The sequence below is a fragment of the Oncorhynchus kisutch genome, linkage group LG13 (genome assembly GCF_002021735.2).
Source record: "Oncorhynchus kisutch isolate 150728-3 linkage group LG13, Okis_V2, whole genome shotgun sequence".
In the NCBI taxonomy this organism is placed as follows: domain Eukaryota; kingdom Metazoa; phylum Chordata; class Actinopteri; order Salmoniformes; family Salmonidae; genus Oncorhynchus; species Oncorhynchus kisutch.
The window spans coordinates 64,070,841-64,088,073 of NC_034186.2; the positions used below are offsets into that span (position 1 = coordinate 64,070,841).

The 17,233-nt window shown below is 39.8% G+C and overlaps 1 protein-coding gene across 1 annotated transcript; it reads right to left on the minus strand.

The window, feature by feature from the left end:
* Positions 1 to 885: 885 nt before the first annotated feature.
* On the minus strand, positions 886 to 17,021 carry LOC109901906 (ectonucleoside triphosphate diphosphohydrolase 3-like). The gene is made up of 10 exons (XM_031786903.1): positions 16,944 to 17,021; positions 14,379 to 14,498; positions 11,960 to 12,077; positions 10,378 to 10,537; positions 9,909 to 10,068; positions 8,114 to 8,344; positions 7,160 to 7,420; positions 6,915 to 7,025; positions 6,058 to 6,195; positions 886 to 2,438 (listed from the first exon to the last, which is right to left on the minus strand). Exons 2-10 carry the CDS (start codon positions 14,493 to 14,495, stop codon positions 2,247 to 2,249), a joined length of 1,488 nt encoding a protein of 495 aa, XP_031642763.1. The 5' UTR covers positions 14,496 to 14,498; positions 16,944 to 17,021; the 3' UTR covers positions 886 to 2,246.
* Between the last annotated feature and the right edge of the window lie 212 nt (positions 17,022 to 17,233).

Here is a 17,233-nt window from a genome sequence, read left to right on the forward strand (position 1 = left end):
CGTTTTGGAAAGTTTATTTCACAGTAAAAGTCCTCTTTCTGGGACTAGATGGGTATTTGGTAGACTCTAGAAATGCGCTTGAGAGCAGTCGGCCTGCCCGCGCAGCGCTTGCGTGGTCTAGCTGTCCATATATTGGATACAGGCGCCTTGCAATTGCAGAGCACGTTTTTAAATGAGTCATGAAGCCTAATTTAAATAACAGACACGCACATAGCCTTGATGGATGAGAGCAATAAATGATAAGAACCAGACCCATAAAAACGAATTAATGTTGCTTTGTATCCACTTTGAAGTGTGCTTGAATTGTAAAGTACTAGGCTGACTATCCATCCACTGGCATTGGAGTCACAGGGGACAGATCTAACAGATACCCCTTACCAACTAGGTCTATAATCTTAACTAATAACACATAGAGCTATTTTTTGGGACAAATATTAGGCCTAGTCTTGGACTAAAAAACATGCTCAATGGATAGACCTAATCTCCATTGAAAGTGATGTGTAGTCTAGCACTAGGCTTGATCTGTGTCTGGGAAACTGGCCCATATGGTTCTATCCTCTTCAGAGATGAAGAACAAACTGTTACATTTCTCTGAAGATGAGGTGCTTTTCAACCATGAACGGATTAAAACACAACAGACAAAGGATGTCAATTCTTGGCTGCTAGTAAATCTTTATGGCCAAGGACTGCCCCCTTCTGGTAGCTACTGACCGAGAAGATTGCAGAAAAGGGAAAATGCATCCCAATTCTCCACCGTTCTGAAGGGGAAAGTACAAGTGCATGTAATTGTGGAGAATCAGAACACATACCCAAAGGCTACAGGGGGAAGTAGGCTAAGTAAGGTAAAAAAAAAAAGAGGGAGGAAACCAATATAACTAGCTGGAGTCTGGAGATGATAACATCATGGGTGATGTTCAGTTTATTGTTAATATGGGACATTCAACCAACAAAAAATGACTGTATGACAAGGATTTGCTGATATAGTACATTAGACGAGAAACATGCAAGATCTCGGAGGTAGATGATCACATAACCGATAATGCCATGCCATCCAGCAAAATATGTAATAAAGAGATTGTAGTCATTTCAGGTGTTTTCCATGCTACCTTCATTCAACCTCTTGATCTACAGTACTGTATAGCCGATGACTTAGTGCACACGGCAATCATTTTTGCTCAGCAGTTCATTATGCAATTAATACTTCTCTTTTATTTTACTTTAAAGGCCAATTGAGCATTTGAAGTCACTGAATATCTTAGAATTGTCTCATTCGTCTGTTTGGGATGAGCCTAAAGCAGCGAACAAGATCTTATAATGCATTACTGACCCTCGAGTGTATCTTCTCACGGAAAACACTCAAACAAACACATGGAATAGAGATCATTTAAACAGCTTAAGATACATTATTATGTTCTGTATAATTTCAGCCAGTGGTTTTGAAAGTACCCCTGCAATGAATATGATACATTACAAATTCCAATTTGTACAATATGTTATGCATTTGTAAGTGCTTAAAGAGGCAGTGCAGTCAAAACGTGATTTCCCGTTTCCCGAGGTCAAAACAACACTGTTCGGTTGGGAGGGAGTGTTTGGCCCACAGTATGACATCACAATCTGATCTGATTATTTTGATCAATGACCAGTCAACTTTTATTAGCATATGTATCATCCTACTTTGAAGGTGTAAGAAGGGTAGGCTCTAGTCTAGATGATCCTATTTGCCAATCAGGGCTGTGTATGTAAACATATTTATATTTATATCAACACACCCACATGATCAGACTGAGCATTTCAATTGTAAAGGAAGCTCTAAATAAATAATAACAAATATATTTGGAGTTATTCTCATGAAATAAACACACACAGTGATTTATTAAACATATAGTGATGATTTAAAAAATAAAATGAATAAGACTATGTGGGCTTTAAGATCCTGTTAAATCTCTTTAACTGATGATATATCTGGTGATAATACCTTGCACCTGTCAGTGTTCTATTTTTGCTTGCTGTAACTGCGTCTGGGTGGGACCAGAAGCATTTTCCTCCATCGGGTTTAACTAGGGCTGTACATATTCTGGAACTTTCCCAAAATTACAAGGTTTTTTAGAAATCCTGGTTGGAGGATTCCATTCCCTTCTGATTCCAGGAATCTTCCAAAACAGATTTCTGGAAAAAAACACATTTTGGGAAAGTTATTGTAACTCTAGGTTTAACTGTAATTTGAACACTCTGCCCTCTAGTGGGGGTCAGTAGCAGGCGCGCACAGCCTTGATGATCAGGAACATGACACTGACGATGGTGAGGGCGGTGAAGAGGAAGAGGAGGCCACCGAACACAGAGTTGGCCATGGGCAGACGCACCAGCTCGGCCTCAGCAGGGATCATGTTGGATGTATGTAGCATGTAGCCCAGACTCCAGCCTATATTTGTGTTATGTACCTGGAGGGGACAGAGAGACAGCGTGAGGAGAGACAGACAGACACTCACTTAAAATATACTACTGTCCACGAGCCCGTACACCTGTCGAACAGGGTTTCCCAGACTTTTTCACTCAGGTCATTTTACCCTCGCGCCCCCTGCCGACCCCTCGGGGGCACACCACACAGTAGAGAATTGACAAAGACAGACAGACAGAATTGTTTGAAGACAGACAGACTCATTTGTAATAAACTGTAACCAATTTAAAAAGTTAATTTTGGCTGTTGATTACATCACTTTTTTTGCATGGTGGGGTGGCAAACATTTTAGTGATATTAAAATGGGATCACAGGCCAAAAATGTTTGGGAATCCCTGCTCTACACCATAGCCCCTACACCAGAGGTGAACAAACGTTTGGGCTTGGTGGGCCAAAATATAATCTGAGTGGTGGGCCGCAGGCCGAACAAATAGACATGATCTATTTTGAAAAATAAAAGGTAAACAATAGTTTTTTCGGGTATTTAAACAATAACCTTTTAGTAAGCGCTCATAAAATCACACTTCAAACATTAATCAAATTGTAGCCATATAACTTGACACCTATCAACACATTCTTATGACCAGTATTAAAGATGGAACGAAACAAAGTAACCGTTGTGGCACAGAAACTGCCACCAAGTTTATATGAAGCACCATTTTGGGGGCCCACCCACCTAGTGGGCAAAACATTTTAGTGCCCCCCTCTCTTGGTAGTATTTTGTTTTTGTTTCTTTCAATGTTAAAGTAAATTCTGTGCAATTCTACTCATGTTTCCATAGGACGGTGAGAAAATGTTGCAGTTTTAAAGCGAATTTCCTGCCATTCTACACATTTTGCCATGACTTATGCCATGTTCATATGATTTCTGAGTGACTAACAAAATCAATGGGGCCCCCTAGAGGTCAGGGCTCGTGGGCACATGCCCTGCGTGCCCGGACTGTAATTTGGCGATGATTAATAGTAGAACTGTAGACTGCTAATGCACTACCAAATTTTGAAATTGCACCTCGAGTATTTTACTTTTCTAACTCTGACTAAGCCCCCCCCCCCAAAAAAAAAATTATATATATACAGGCCCCAGTTTAGTCTTCCCTGCCCTACACCCTAGGTAATCTCGGGTTAGCCCAAAACTAAATTCTTTGGTCAGCTTCTCGATTAAGTTCTGGGTCCCTTACAAAGAGATGAAAAGATGATAAAACAAGGACCGGAACCAGAAAGAGGAGCTCCACTCTCTCTATTTGCATATTACGGGCAAGTCTATTGGCTGAATGTCCCCTCTGAATGTCCTCTCACCTTTTGAAATTCCAAAGATGCTAACACCTGCGATATCGTGATTTGTCCAAATAACCAGTGACGAAAAACCTAAACCAACTATTGCTGTTCGTTAGCCATCGGTGCCCATGTTTAAACATAGCATTTATGTTTATGTTGTCTGCCTACAAGAGATTACACCATAGGAGATGGACAAGACTGCATGAAGAAAGACAGACTCACTTAAAACAGACAGACTACTGACCCCTAACCCCTACACCAATGATATTCAAACTTTTTCAATGGGACTCCTTTTCTTCCACCTGAATTTCTGGGTGCCCCATTTTTTTTTCTTTCGAAATTATGGCGATCCCACTCTACCCCAAATCTAACGATACAACCTTAAAATCGGTACGTTTTGATTTTCACATCACCAAATAACCTTCAATTCATAAAATGTTCAGCTCTCTTATAAAATACATTTATTCAATAAAATTATAGGTTTCAAGTGATCTTTCTTAAAAAACGTTTGTATATTGTCCCATAAAATAGAATGTATTCTTAATTTTAAATTGGTCAACACCACCTTTGAATACCTCTGTCCTCTATAACCTAGGGGACAGACAAAACAGAGTGAAGAGGGGATACCTACCTTGTCCAACTGAATATATTCAACTGAAATGTGTCTTTCACATTTAACCCAACCCCTCTGAATCAGAGAGGTGTGGGGGGCTGCCTTAATCAACATCCAGGTATTTGGCGCCCGGGGAACAATGGGTTAACTGCTTTGCTCAGGGGTACAACAACAGATTTCTACCTTGTCAGCTCAGCGATTCAATCCCAACACTCTAACCACTAGGCTACCTGCCATCCCTATAAAGACAGAGGTCCTCACAAGTTAACCCCAGATGGTTCAGCACAACTGATCTATTCTCCTTAGTTAAATACCTACAGTAGTCCCAGTAGTCATGGAATGCATTGCCTCTGTTTATTTAGTTGAAGAAGCTTAAACCTATCTTTGCAAAATCTCAAACGCTTCACTGCCACACCTATAAAACACTATCTCCTACACCCCAGCCTTTGGGATAAAAAAGATTTATGGGACGAACAGACTTAAAACAGGTCATTGCTCAATTCCAAATTGTCACCTAGCCTCTACATCCTAGGCACTACATTCAATCTGATAGGATTGGATGGATACAGTATAAAAATTATGTCAATATCTTCATATTACCTTCTGATTGGCTAGGTGGAAATATCTCCTTACTGCTTCCACCTATCCGATCCTCTCTGATCTACATGAGTGGCAGGAGAGTAGGCGCGGGTGGTCGATTTGGAGTTCAGAAATCCTGACCCTTTTCCCAATTCTGGCATCCTCTATCATATCTTTTTTGCTACAAGCCCTCACAGTCTCACATCAGAATTAGAATCATCCATATTTCTCAAACGTCAAATTTGGAAGTTATAGATGCTTATGCCCATCTGCCATCCCTGTCCACAACGCCCTAGCAAAACCAAAACCTAATTGAAAGTAACAGCCTCACTGTTGCCCCTAGTGGCCGGTTTCCACGTCATCTCCCGACGTCCTCAGACATGGATGGACGTTGAATACTGACTTGTATCACGGGTGACCTGCCTTCTTTTTTAACATCAATAGTCTATTGGAAAAGGCTGAAAGACAACAATGCATAACGAACATTACAAGTTAGAAGAATGTTTGCCGTTTATAAATAATTGAGGAAAACTATGCCCCCCAGGGGGAAAATGACTCAAAAATCTGTCTTCCCTTCCACTGAAGAAGTCATGTCTTTCAACCCCCTCTGATGATGGGACGAAGGGCATCAATTTCTCCTGACACTCAAAACACAAAGGACAAGAGAGACAGTAGCTTGCTTGTTTGTAAGAATGAAAAACAGAGAATCATCATCTTGGGGGACAAATCCCCCATTTTTCATAATGTCAAACAAGCTACTGTAACCAGTCTGTATTGTGCTTTGATTTTGAAAGAAATACTTCATGTTACACTTCATTGAGTCTAACAAACTGAAAGACTTCAGCTGGAAGTTCCAGTCTGGACTTCCATCACAAGTTCCATTTCCTGGGGGCATAGGAAACGATTCTAACCGCTTCCTTGTCAAGATCTTGGCCTCTGTTAATTATAGTATACCCAACATTTATATTGGTTTCCAATGGAATGAGTCACTCTCTACTTGTTTGATTCTCTTTTTGCAGTACAGTATATGACCATGAAAACATTCGTAACAACAAACTATGACAATTTTTGCACTTTCATTTGGAAGCCTGTGTTTGGATCCTCCAAGGTACCTGGCTGTATTCTGCCACACTTACCTGTTTTTGGAAGTCAATGTGTTTCCAAGTGTCTTTATTGAACTTGTAGCCATTTACAAGTAATGTCTGGACGTAATGTGCTGAATAGCAGTAGGACTTTCTGTATTTTTCAGCTATCCAGGCCTTTTTTAGCTTGAGCTAAAAAAAGAAGAAAAACAAACAAACATTCCATTTGTCTATCCATCACATTTTCCATGTGTTGAGGCAATTCTCTAATCATTTCTTCTGATACATTTCTAATAATACATTGCAATAGCCTAGATAATGGTTGGGCAGCACCCCTGTCTTACAAACAATGCATCTGTTGTCTGTGTGTACAGTAGTTCCATTTAAAACACCACCCAGGAAAGGTCATCATAAATTAACCTCAGATGGCACAGTACAGTTGACCTGTTGTCCACTTTTTTATATACCAACAGATCCCAATAGTCATGGAATGCATGGTCACTTTTTCTCAGGTGGAGTAAGCTTACACCACATCATTAAATAGAACATCTATTTACTCATATTTTACATCTATGCTTACCCCTATTTTAGCTAATGTCATGCTCTTTCTCTGTCACAGCTATAAATGTGAAAATTGCTATACAGATGTAGGATCTTAATTTGATCACTCTTTCATTGCTGATAAACTTGTAGTGTATTTTGTAGTGTATTCTAAAGTTTGTCATTTCCACTTTGAAATTTCAGACTTAATAATTCACATTTCCTGATGCTGCAGGATTATTTTCCTGCTGTAGCACACTGGCTCAAATTAAGATTCTACATCAGTAGCTGTCAGTGTAAAAGGGCTCACAGTGGGCCAGTCCATGGAGCAGTGACCACTACCACCACCACCAACAACAACATGGACTCACGGTGGGCCAGTCCCAAGAGCAGAATTCCCAGGTAGAGGAGTTCCACTGGTCCAGTTGTGAAATGCCTTTCAGCTCGACAGCCTGAGCAGTGTAGAAGAACCCAGCATAGGCCTAAGGGAGGGAACATGGGTTAGGAGCTCAGACAGACACAATATTTATTAGATAACTGCAAAATATGCCCTATATATACAGCATGTCTGTCTGTCTGTCTGTCTGTCTGTCTGTGTCTGTGTCTCTGTCTGTACCAGAAAGTCCCCGGGTCCCACGGATGGTTGGTAGACTGCATCAAAGGAACAGTTCTTCGTGCAGGTCAGGTCAAATATGGATTTCACCACGTCCCTACAGGCTCCGTTGTCTGATGACCCCTTCAGGGTGATCATCTGCTTGGGATCGTAGTCGGCAGGCGTCTCTATGCACTCAGTCCCGAAGATGGACTCAGCCGACACAGTCATGTTGTAACCAAGATTGAAGCAGGGGTTGGTCACATGTGTAGCGTTCTCAGAGTTCTGATCAGTGAGACAAAGAGAGCACAGTAAAAGTATTTACAGTATGTCACTTGAACATTCATGAAGAAGGAATCCAAAGGATCAATAGCTGAGCTTGAACCTCTTTTCTACTGTAGTAATTACAGTGTTGCTAGGCTACACAGGTACAAGAACAACCATAAGTAAAGTGGGACCACTATTTACATTGTCTCCTCAAAATGGCTGTCTTCAGTTGTGCATGCATTATCTACCATCCTAGCAAAACAGACACTTTTCGACCAAGCTTGCAAAGAAAACCATATAGAAATGGACAGATCAATACGGTTAATACCATAATGCACTTTGCCTCATCTCCGAGAGACAGTAAAGTGTCAAGGTAATGAGGTGTCCTCAGATTTCTTAGGATTTGGTAATTAGATATTAATGGGTGTTATGGACTTAGACAGAAAGGTTTGCTTTAATTACAAAAAAAAGGCACTTAGCTAAGTATAAAAGCATCATCATCATCATCATGTTGACAATGCTGCCAGGAACGAATGTGAGGGATGACATGATCACAGATTCTGGGTTAAAATAGTATTTATTTTTCTTTACTGCTGGTATAGTCCCAAAACTCCAAACCCAGCCCATTTAGCACTCCAGGCATAACCAATCAGGTATTTGGAAGAAAACAAATACTATTTCAAGTAAACCCAGATTTCCTATACACAGTACCTTCACTAAAGCAGCGAGGACTCTCTTCTCTGCCTCGTTCTTCCCATAACACAGGAAGCTGTGAGTGTAGATGTTGTATTCGTAGCCATAGAGGGAGACCCGTACGATGTCTGTTCCCTGGGCGTTGGGATCTGGGAGGGTGAACGCTATCTGGGTGGACGCCCCTCCTAGATCCATGGAGCCCACCATCTTCCCTCCGGCAGGCCGCACCCACATGTTCCATATGTTTCTCTTCAAACCAGAGGATAGATTGATGTTTGCAAATCAATGATGATCTTTATGAAAAACAATGATGAGAACTGTACTGTATTATGATAAATGCATTCTGATTAAAACCCTACACTGCTAGAATAAACGTTGCTATATTGAAGGGTTCAATGGCTCGCTTCATACATGGTCCTCAAAAAGGTTCAATATAGAGCCGCCAAACAGTCTTATTTTAAGCATTGTAGAAGCTAAGGAACTTGTCTGTCGGCCCTGCATTGAAGACCAAAATTGGTCAAATTCTTTTTTATCAATAAAAAAAATATACCAGTTCCATTTAAGGACAAAAAATGACAGCTGCCCCATACAGGTTGCAAAGTAGATGGGAAGAGATGTTTGATGTGCTGATTCCATAGCACACGGTGTATTTCAATTTAAATGATAATACAAAATTCTTGCAACCAATAGAATGTATTGGGGATACAACCGTCCCAACTCTGCAGATTTTTGCTGTGAAGGGACAGAATCATTAGGTCACTTGTTTTGGTGCTGCACATATGTAGCTTGTTTTTGGTCGCAGGTTCAGGAATAGCTGAGAAATCACCACATTTACCTAAAGCTAACTCTGCTAAAAGCACTGCTGGGTGACATGAAAAGCCATAGTCATTCGATCAATAATATAATAGATCTCTTATTAAAAATGCCCATCTTTAATTTACAACTAGAAACTATGAGAATAGAAAGGTTCAGAACGTTTGTGAAACATCACAGCACTGTTAAAGAATATATGGCAAATAGAAATCAAAACTGGATGATTTTCAGAAATAAATGGGAGGGGTTGAAGGTAGCTGAAGGGTAAAACATTTAGAAAATAAAAGATCACTGATGTAAACTGTACCGTGTCCATAAAATGTATAAGCTGGAAGTAGAAGCCTAAGTATTGTCGTCCATTAGTTAACTCCAATTAGGGGAGGGGTGGTAGGGTTATGGTCAAATAATAAAGAAGTCAAATATATTTTAAAAATAAGAAACAAATATGTGGAGGATTGGAAATAATTGCCTGCATCATTTCCAATCCCCCATATATTTGTTGAAATATATTTCCCTTCAAAACCATCCAGTTTTGATTTCTACTTGCCATATAATTATTACACTGATATAACCAACAATCTATCTGCAATATTGATTTTGTGTTAAAATGTCCATTATTTCTTTATGTCTTTATTTTTGATCCCCATTAGCTGTTGCTGAAGCAGCAGTTACTCTTCCTGGGATCCACATAAAACATAAAACATGACATAATACAGAACATCAATAGACAAGAACAGCTCCAGGACAGAACTACACACAATTAACATAAGAGCAATAGAACCAAAAAATGGTTCCTACATACATTTACACACAATACTGACAGTTACCCACACATCAGTACATATACATACAGTATGCCTAATAGTTATTTAGGTCATTCTAAAGTTATTGTAAAGGTTTTGTAGTTCATGTAAAATTGTAATGTAATTCCAGGAAGTTTCTTATCAGGTAGTTGAAGTTATTGTAAAGTTTTTGAAGTTAATGTAAAATTGTAATGTACCTCCAGGAAGTTTCCCAGCAGGTAGTTGACGGTGATCCATCCGTACAGCCCTTCCTCTTTCCCTGACATGATGGAGGCGTTTTGGAAGTTAAACGGCAGGGATTGGAGGTAATTCTGCAGGTTCTTTAAGATCTCATTGGATTTGGTTTCATTCTGTGAACTTGTAATCAAGAGAGAGATACATTTTGAGGTTGCATATTATCTCCAGTCCAGTGGAGAATTTAGAGATCAATAATAGGTCTACAGTAGGTTGATTAAATATGGTGTAAAACCTATTAGTATTCTGTGTGTGGGATCAGTATGTGTGTGCGTGTGTGTGCATGCACACGTCTACTTCTGTATCTACCATGGATCCATTCCCAGAAGTGCAACAACAGAGATAGGTCAGCCAGATAGACTGTAAAGGACTCCATACCTAGAAGATTGGTGAGGTATGCTCACACTGGAGGAAGACAAACCCACAACTCACTGTAGCAGTCTCATCCCAGCAGTTGCCCCAAGGTAGAGGACGGTTGAATTGTGTTGGTCTGCAGGGACGATTTTTGTGATGTTGTTCATACATTCTCTGATCGACGCCCAGGACTGTTGGTCCTGTGCATTGTCAACTAACATATCCGAGATACCAGGGCCTAGGGAATCAAATCAGACTGAGCTCAGAGTCATACAATATGTGTTATCTAAATCACAAGCAAATTGTGCACTAGACAGCTAGCAAGACTGCATCACTAGACAAAACTGGATTACGTTTATAGTGCTTTCAACCAGGTGCTTTAAAGGCAACTCCACCACTTTTCAACCTCATTTTCATTATCTCCAGCACAATACCAGTTTCAACATTTGTAAAAACGGTACAAGTTTTGTAGAAAAAAATATAAAGTTAAAAAGTTGTACCCGATGGCTTCATTAAAAGTGAAAAACTGTGATTTTCAAACACTATGAGATTTACGGTGACAGGGGGAGCAAGAAAATACCCTCCATTTGTCTAGAAACTTAGGTTGCTGCTTCTGAGAATCACAGTTGTTTAAACTTTTAATAATACCCTGTGATGTCACAGAGAAGCATTATTTTAGGACTTTCTGATCTTTTTAACCACATATCATAGAAACACGTCTTTTCACATATGTAGACACTGGTTGGTGCTGGAGATGATGAATATGAGGTTTAAAAGTGGCGGAATTGCACTTAAACATATTATATAACAAGTGTGACACACGGTACTGATAGGCTGTATGAGGATAAGTGCATTTCACATGCAAGTCCTTTTCCAAAGAGTTATGTAATTATGTCATCTTCATAAAAAAGATGGGGACAAGGCCATCCCGAGTGGCGCAGTGGTCTAAGGCCTTTGCCTCCCGAGCGCACTGGGGAGTTGCAGCGATGAGAGAAGATCGAAATTGGGGAGGAAAAAGGGCATAAAGTACCATTTTAAAAAAGGACAAGATTGTGACCTGAGTGAGAATGTCGGGTTCATCACATTACGATGCAGACTCACCAGTGACACTGCCTCTCATTATGAACATACAGACTCCGTTTTTACATGTCGATTATTATACAACATTCTTGTCATCAACAGAATGTTATACAGCATACAGTATATGAGGCATACAACCATCTCAGCTCTGCAGGTTTTAGCTGCGAAGAGACAGAATCATTAGATCATTTATTCTGGTTTTGCCCCCACGTCGCTTGTTGTGGTCACAGGTTCAGGAGTGGTTGAAAAATCACAACAATCATCTAAAATTAACCCTAATCACAACATTCATCTAAAATTAACCCTAATCACAACATTCATCTAAAATTAACCCTGTTCACAACATTCATCTAAAATTAACCCTAGTTATAATGGAAAACCCTATCATGTACACCGGATATGTCTCAGTACTATGTATCCACATTTAATGTGTTTATCCCCCCAAAATATTTATGTTTTTGTAATACTGAGCATGTATGTAAAATGTCTATTTCACAAAATAGCTGTGAATATAAAGTTACTTTAGTCCTCTGAAGGGGGTTAGGTCAATAAAAAATATTTTAAAAACATGCAGACTCACCAGTGACCATGCATCTGAGTGTCTGGCTCACCACTCCAGTGTTATTTTGCTTCTCGGCTGGCCATTGATACAGATGCACAGTAGAACGGGAGGAGCCTGAGTCAATTACTATGCCATACTGCATATAGAGGAGAGCAGGGAAATCACACTACATATCCAAGATGCTAGTTCATATACAGATGTTTTGTCTTCATTTGATCACTTTGTTGTCGCAGATAAGCCTTATGATTAATTCACCAAAAACCAACAGTTTTCTTTCTCTCTCGAACGCTAAAGCACCAGACAGAATAAATGTCCTTCTACTGTAGGTCCTACTGCTGCAACATTCAAATGTACAGCCATACACAACTTTTATTTCATATAGCTTAATAACACAAGATAGACATTGATCTCCACTACGATATACAAGTGTATCCGAAATGCAACCATAGGCTACACCTAAATTATAGCCTACTCTAGCCTATCAAAACTCATTTCCCGTTAGAAATGATCCTTTTTTCTTTTTTTGAATAATCAAATCCTCCTGCTGCAGGATTACTTCACTCATACAACGAAACAGGTCAAAGTCAATTGATACAGCTATAGTGGATCTGAACCTAAGGAGTGAAAAACATACTCTTTACTGCTGTCCAAGAGGAGGAGGATTCTATTAGATGAAGAAATGATGCAGTGGCACGCACATAATCGTTGTATAATGAAAGGCAATAACGTATGTTATGGTAAACAACCACTATCCCCTAAAATTCAGTCCATCAAATACCTCACAATTATTGCACTCCGTTCCTGATTGGTTAGAAGCACAATGATTGCACTCCATTATGGTGTGATTATTACTTCCATAAAGCTGAGAACAGGAACAGAACGTGAATACATTTTTTAAAAATGCAGCTACTCTGTAAACACAGGAAACACTCACTCAGGCACGAAGACAAATCCATAGAAACGTTTTGCTCTGACCTCTAGAACTAGATTCTGGGTCAAGTTTGTCCTCACATCAGTCCAAAAGGACTGATTGTGTGTATTTTTGTGTGTTTGTACTGACATAAACTGATAGATGCAAACACATACGCACACTACATGTTATTGTTTGTAAATGTATGTAAATTGTAAATGTCATGTGTCAGACCCCAGTAAGACTAGCTGTTGCCATTGGTGTTGGCTAATGGGGATCCTAAGAAAGTAAAAAAGGCAGCAATAATGCATATTCCAGACTCAGACCTGGATTCAAACAGGCCAAGTAGTTTCTATCTTTGAGTGTTAGGTTGAAAACAGGCCAAGTATTTGTTATCTTTGAGTGTTTGGTTGAAAACAGGCCAAGTATTTGTTATCTTTGAGTGTTTGGTTGAAAACAGGCCAAGTATTTGCTATCTTTGAGTGTTTGGTTGAAAACAGGCCAAGTATTTGTTATCTTTGAGTGTTTGGTTGAAAACAGGCCAAGTATGTGTTATCTTTGAGTGTTTGGTTGAAAACAGGCCAAGTATTTGCTATCTTTGAGTGTTTGGTTGAAAACAGGCCAAGTATTTGCTATCTTTGAGTGTTTGGTTGAAAACAGGCCAAGTATTTGCTATCTTTGAGTGTTTGGTTGAAAACAGGCCAAGTATTTGCTATATTTGAGTGTTTGGTTGAAAACAGGCCAAGTATTTGCTATCTTTGAGTGTTTGGTTGAAAACAGGCCAAGTATTTGCTATCTTTGAGTGTTTGGTTGAAAACAGGCCAAGTATTTGCTATCTTTGAGTGTTTGGTTGAAAACAGGCCAAGTATTTGCTATCTTTGAGTGTTTGGTTGAGCCTGTCCTGGAGTGGTAGATGGGCAGGTTTTGCACTTTTGTGGATTACTTCCATTAGTACCATTCCATTGTGTCAAGCAAGATGAAATAAAGCACTGATACATTTTTTGGAAAGAAAACAAACACTCTTTGAACCAACCTCAGGGTCTCAGTTCCTGCAGTGTTGAAGTTAGTTTTCCCTTCTCATACATAGACCTGGTGTGCTGACTAAAGGTGATTGGTTTCCATTTCACAGAGTTAAACGTTAGTCATCTTTTGATTAATAAGAAATCATGTATTAACCCTGTTACCCAAAGCTGTATCCAGTCAATTAGTCAAGTGTCGTCCTTCCTTTCGAGTGTGTCCCACTCGCAGCAAATGTTTCCCCAAAACGGACCTGCCTTGAATACACACCACCCTGGTCTTTATAATGCCATCTACGCTAACTGCCCCCATTCACTGTAGTTTGGCCTGACTCCTAAACAGGCTGTAGAGACCCAGTCTGATCTGTCACCTTCTGCTTGTGATGATTGTCTTAATGTCTGGGTAAATTCGAGGTGATACATTTACATTTGAGTCATTTAGCAGATGCTTTACACTGTCAATACAGCTATTTGAGCAGAGAAGGATCAGGAATGTGGTTGTTGTTTTTACCTTCAGACGTGACTCAAAGACACGCTTATGACCCTGGATCACGGATATTGTAATGATGACAGCCAGACTTGCCAGGAGAAAGAAGAAAGCTAGACATGTCCCAAACTTGCAAGCCATTTCCTGTAGGGCAGAGGGCAGTTTTAGCTGTTGACATTTGACAAGTATCATGTTGTCCAGGTCTTACACAGACTGAACAAACCCCAATGCAATAAGCAGGGCTGCTGAACCCTGTTCCTGGAGCGCTATACCATCCTGTAGGTTTCTGCACCAACCCTATAATCTAACACACCTGATACTAATGATAAACTGGTTGATAAGCTAAATAAACTGTCTGTTTTTTTTTGTGGTTTTTTTTGAGAACGTGTGGTTATAAACGGTTATGACACAGTAATTACATGCTTGCAACTGCCGATAAATACAGCAATTATATCACTAGTATCTCTTTCTTCTGTGTGTCAGTGTCATCACCTGTTGTGAACGTCCCAAATGGCACCCTATTCCCTACACAGTGCATTACTTTTGACAAGAGCCCTATAGGCCCTGATCAAAATGAGTGCACTATACAGAGTAGGATGCCATTTGGGACTTAGGCATTGTGTCATCAGCTACAGGACTGTCAGTGGTCTAGTTTAGCCATAAAGTGACTGTTTCTGTTTATCTCTCTGAACAAGCACACTGGTCACAGTTGTCATTTGTGAGATGAAAGACTCTGTGGGAGCTATTTCCAGAGCTGAAGCATTTCACAAACTCAGAGGTAATCCAATGTGTTTCACACCTTGTCAGGGATGTTTGATAATGTTATCAGTCTGTTGTTCTTTCTTAAAATAATACTGTAGGCCCCTCAAACAAGTTCCACTGTATTTTGTCATTGTTCCCTTCTGATCAGGGACTGATTTAGACCTGGGACGCCAGTTGCTTGCAATTCATGATCAGGTAGAACAGAAAACCAGCAGGCTCCAGAACTTGTAGGGTCACAGTTGAGTACCCCTGCTGTAGACCTTTTCTAATTGCATAGGGATCTGATATGTAATGTAGTGTAGTGGTAATATTGGCCCCCAAAAACACTCAACTCTAAGTTTTTGCCTGCTGAAAGACATGAAGTTTCATACAAGGTTACATTCCTAACCTCTGACCTTTTAATTCAGACCATCTTGGTAACCACTGGTGTAACTGCATCCTTATGCCAAGGATGACTACAAAGTTGTCAACAACAAATATATGGAGTATACACAAAATCGAGGTCACAAAGCACTAGGCCTACATGTTTTGAAAGAGCTTAGATAATATAATCACTGATTTGAATGAATTTAAGATACAGAACACATATTCTTGTTTCAGTCACTTTACCTTCTTACATAGAGATAAGAATACACACCACCCTGGACTTTATAATGCCATCTATGCTAACTGCACTCATTCACTGTAGATAGGCCTGGTTCTTAACAGGCTGTAGATACCCAGGGCTCTATTCAATCCGTATCATAGTACTTCAGTGTTACAGCGCGATTGAAATTTAAAGGCAATGTTCCCACATTAGCAGAGACTGCATTCACGGTAAACGCTGCATATGTCTTCTGTCTCTGAAATTACCGTTACATTTCTATTGCGCAATCTGTATCGCTTCAGGGGACCAGACTGAATAGAACACCCAGTCTGACCTGTCCACTTCTGTTTGTTATGATAGTTTTTGATGTCTGGGTAAATAAAAGGTAATACACTGTCAATACAAAATCAAGGACACAAAGCAAATACCTGCTTTGAAAGAGCTTACATAATCACTGATTTGAATGAATTCAGATACAGAACACGTTGTCATCTTCTTACATGGAGATAATACAAACCACAGTGTGTTAACTGTCCTGAGAAATGTGTATACTGAAGTAGAATGCATATCAATTCAGTAGGTTAACTAACCAACAATCTTTCATTGGGAACAGTGAGAATGCATTATACCGCTGCTTTCTATGTGTCATGTTGCCTTCAGTGTCTGAGGGTGAGCTGTTGACCTCCCCCAACCTATCGGCACTGTGCCCCAAGCATCTTACTCTTCTCCGTCTCTACTGAGCAGTTTCCGCTCCAAGGCAAGGCACAATCTCAGCTATGTTTTTATTCACAACTTGCTATGGTTAAAGAGTTCCATGAGAACATGCACGCCATGACAGTGTTTCTTGCTGTGGTGCTTGGAATAAGACAAAACCTGTCCTTCTGCACCTCTTTACATAGTTACACATGCATGTTCATTTTGTCAATCTTTTAAAGTTCAACATTTGCTTATCTTAACATAGTATGTTTTGAAGCTGTATTCCTTCAAAGGAAAATAGAAAATTGGAATAAAGCGTATTGTTATTATTAATTGATCGTTATTATTAATTGATCGTTATTACATTACCTTCACTGAATTACTCAAATGAATTGCAATACACACAACAACAAAAAACAGATAGAAGGTTATAGGCTTAAATATGAAAGGTCAGAATGAGTAATCTCACACAGTATCTTACCCTGCTGATAACAATACATCCCCCTGGTCTTTTTCTGAATGAATGAGGAGATCTGTTAGCTTACCTCAGAGTGAGTGTGGATCTTCCTTCGTCAGTTGGAAGCAGTGTTCTGAAGAATACAGCTCCTCATTCCTCATTGATCAGCCTAACAAGAGGGAGGGGCCTCAAGCACAGGCCAGCAACACCCAACAGAGGCCCCTCCCATCTGAGAAGACCAATATCAAGAAAGCGGTGGGATGTTTGTTGAACTTATATTAGGAGAAATAGACAATAGAGATAATCTACCACACAACAGCCTTTATTTAACTAGGTAAGTCACTGAGAACACATTCTCTTTTGCAATAACGACCTGAG